At 40.0% G+C, this 2,500-nt stretch overlaps 1 protein-coding gene across 7 annotated transcripts in view; it reads right to left on the bottom strand.

The window, feature by feature from the left end:
* wdr7 (WD repeat domain 7) overlaps positions 1 to 2,500 on the bottom strand; it is a 131,761-nt gene that overhangs the window by 119,460 nt on the left and 9,801 nt on the right. For 4 of the 7 annotated variants that reach the window (XM_077221324.1, XM_077221327.1, XM_077221322.1 and 1 more), the window contains exon 7: positions 1,870 to 1,992. In XM_077221324.1, coding sequence (XP_077077439.1) covers positions 1,870 to 1,992 — 123 coding nt within the window. The remainder of the gene's footprint in view (positions 1 to 1,869; positions 1,993 to 2,500) is intronic. The other 3 variants (XM_077221328.1, XM_077221323.1, XM_077221326.1) reach the window with 1 other exon arrangement.

The following is a 2,500-nucleotide window of genomic DNA, read 5'->3' as shown; positions in this document are numbered from 1 at the left end:
CATGTGCACGCTCTCAGCGGTTTCACACTTTCGCGTTTTTGAAGTTCCGGGGAGATGATGATTTTTTTTTTTTTTTATTATTCAACGCTTGCACCTTGGAACCAGTGGCGACTAATGGTCTTTCAAAGAGGGGAAGCTCATTTGTGTGTGTGTGTGTGTCTGTGTGTGTGTGTGTGTGTGTGTGTGTGTGTGTGTGTGTGTGTGTGTGTGTGTGTGTGTGTGTGAGTGTGTGTGTGTGTGTGTGTGTGCCTACATCATAAAAATGGTCCATTTATTTATAGCCTAGCTGCCTAGCCTACTGTATGAATGAATGAATGAATGAATGAACAAACGATAAAAAAAAAGATATTAAACTCGACGGAGAAAATGTGGGAATTATGTGTATAATTGTGTGATTTGTCTAGTTTCGAAGCACTGAAAAAAAACTGTTCAAAGCAGCGCCACTGAAGTCACCGGACGCTCGGCTGCAACAGGGAAATGCGCTGTGACGCTCCGGGAATGAATGAGAAGGAGATCGAGTCAGCCGATCTGCTATATGGAGCTGATTCTGAACGATCTCGTCTTCGAGATGAACGTGTTCGAGCGCATTTTTAGTCAATAAAATGTTAACACAATAGTACATATTTGACCATTAATTTTTTTAAAGCTGAGCTTCCCTAGCAGTCTTAAAGAAACCCCCACTGCTTGGAACCTGTTGCGTTCTCGAGTCGCCAGACACTGTTGTGTGTGAATGAGCGGCCGGAGCACGTTAAGGGTTTTCTGATGTATTTAACGGTGTCGTGTTAGCGGCCGCTACGTTAATAACTAATGATCTTTGCAAAGGAAGTCAATCAATTAAAACTAACTTCATCTGTACAATAACTTTATTCTAGAGCTGCTGTAAAGCCCAAACAACTCTTTGTTACTGTAATTTCCTCTTAACACTGTAAAGCTGCTTTGAAACTATCTATAATGTTAAAAGCGCTGTATAAATTAAGTGACTTGACTTCTGTTCTCGCTTTTACATGCACAACTTTTGTTTCAATCGGACTGAATTCATTCCGATTGATAAATCTGAACGTAGTGTTTACATGCACGCTAATCATGTGATCGGGTTGATTTGTGTGTGTTTATGTCACAAGCTTCAAATCGAGATAGGTTTTTTGGCATGCGCACACTACATGAATATATATACACAGTTTCCTGCTGTTTGCGCATCATAACTATTCTCCTACATTGGTTCTTTATTTGTTTCAAACAGCAGACTTAATATTTATCCATTTCTGGTCATAATTTGGGGACAGTGAGCAGTGAATCAATCGAAACTAACTTTACCTGGATGATAACTGCTGTAAAGTCAAAACAATCTCGGTTACTTTAATTTCCTATTATCACTGTAAAGCTGCTTTGAAACTATCTATATTGAATATGGGTGAAACACATCAATATTCATGATGAATCACGCACTCCTCGTACTGTATAAAGCTTTCTTACACAAAACATGTCTTACAAATTTGAAATCAATATATTGTCTTATCTGAATGAGAATGCAGGATGATTTTCACATAGCTTTGAAGCAATTATTCTAGGCTATGTGATACAATTTTCAAAAGTCTTGTGAAGAAATAATCAGTATGGGTTTCATGACCGTATTTCAGTGACAATGTTTTTTTTTTCACAAACCACGCATGAACGTTATTATCTCAAAACTACAAACTTTTACATACAAGCTGCTGACATATTACTGTAGCAGAGTTTGTGCTGAATACAGTGTAATCAGACTTTAGCCATGATAATGTCACACAAGTAACAGAAATAAGCACAAATGTCAGAACACCTCCAGAACACCGAGAGGCGCTGTGTAAATGAAGGTGACTTGACTCGACTCACCCTCCAGTACTTCGAACACACCACCAGCAGCGAGAGCTGAGTGAACGTGCAGAAGGAGATACTCTGGCAGCCCTGACAGTAGATCGGCTTCGACTCCTCCTCAAACACGGGGTCCAGATCCTGCTAAACACACACACATCTTTTACAGCGGCACGCAGAGTGTTTCCCGTGCATTAAACATGAATTCTGCCCATCTACACAGGATTAAGGCTGGGTTTCGATTCAGATGCTCCAATTTGATTCAATTTTGATTCCCGATTCGACTCAATGAATATATATTTAAAGGTATAATATGCAGGATTTTTCGCCACCAGGGGTCGCTAACCTCTTACGATAACAAAGGCGTATACTGATGACGTATATTCCACATTAAGCTGAATTATGGATCTTGTCGTCAAGCTGATGGATCTTTTATGGATGAGTGAATACATTAATGTTTTTAACAAGACTGTGGTGTGAAGCAGGGCGCGATTGCTAGACGTAACGTTATACCAGCGCCACACGTAACACGAGTCCCGCGGATATAAAAGAATAAGGACATTTCATTCTACCGAACTACACGCAAGTGCTGGATTAATACTCACACAGGTCAGTTTATTAGACGAATCAAACTTGAGGTAACGCAGCGCTG

Source organism: Siphateles boraxobius, unplaced genomic scaffold (assembly GCF_051911475.1).
Source record: "Siphateles boraxobius isolate OS27281-9 unplaced genomic scaffold, OSU_SipBor_1 81, whole genome shotgun sequence".
NCBI classification, from domain to species: Eukaryota; Metazoa; Chordata; class Actinopteri; order Cypriniformes; family Leuciscidae; genus Siphateles; species Siphateles boraxobius.
Note: the sequence above shows the minus strand (reverse complement) of the source record. Positions and strands in the feature narration are given on the sequence as shown.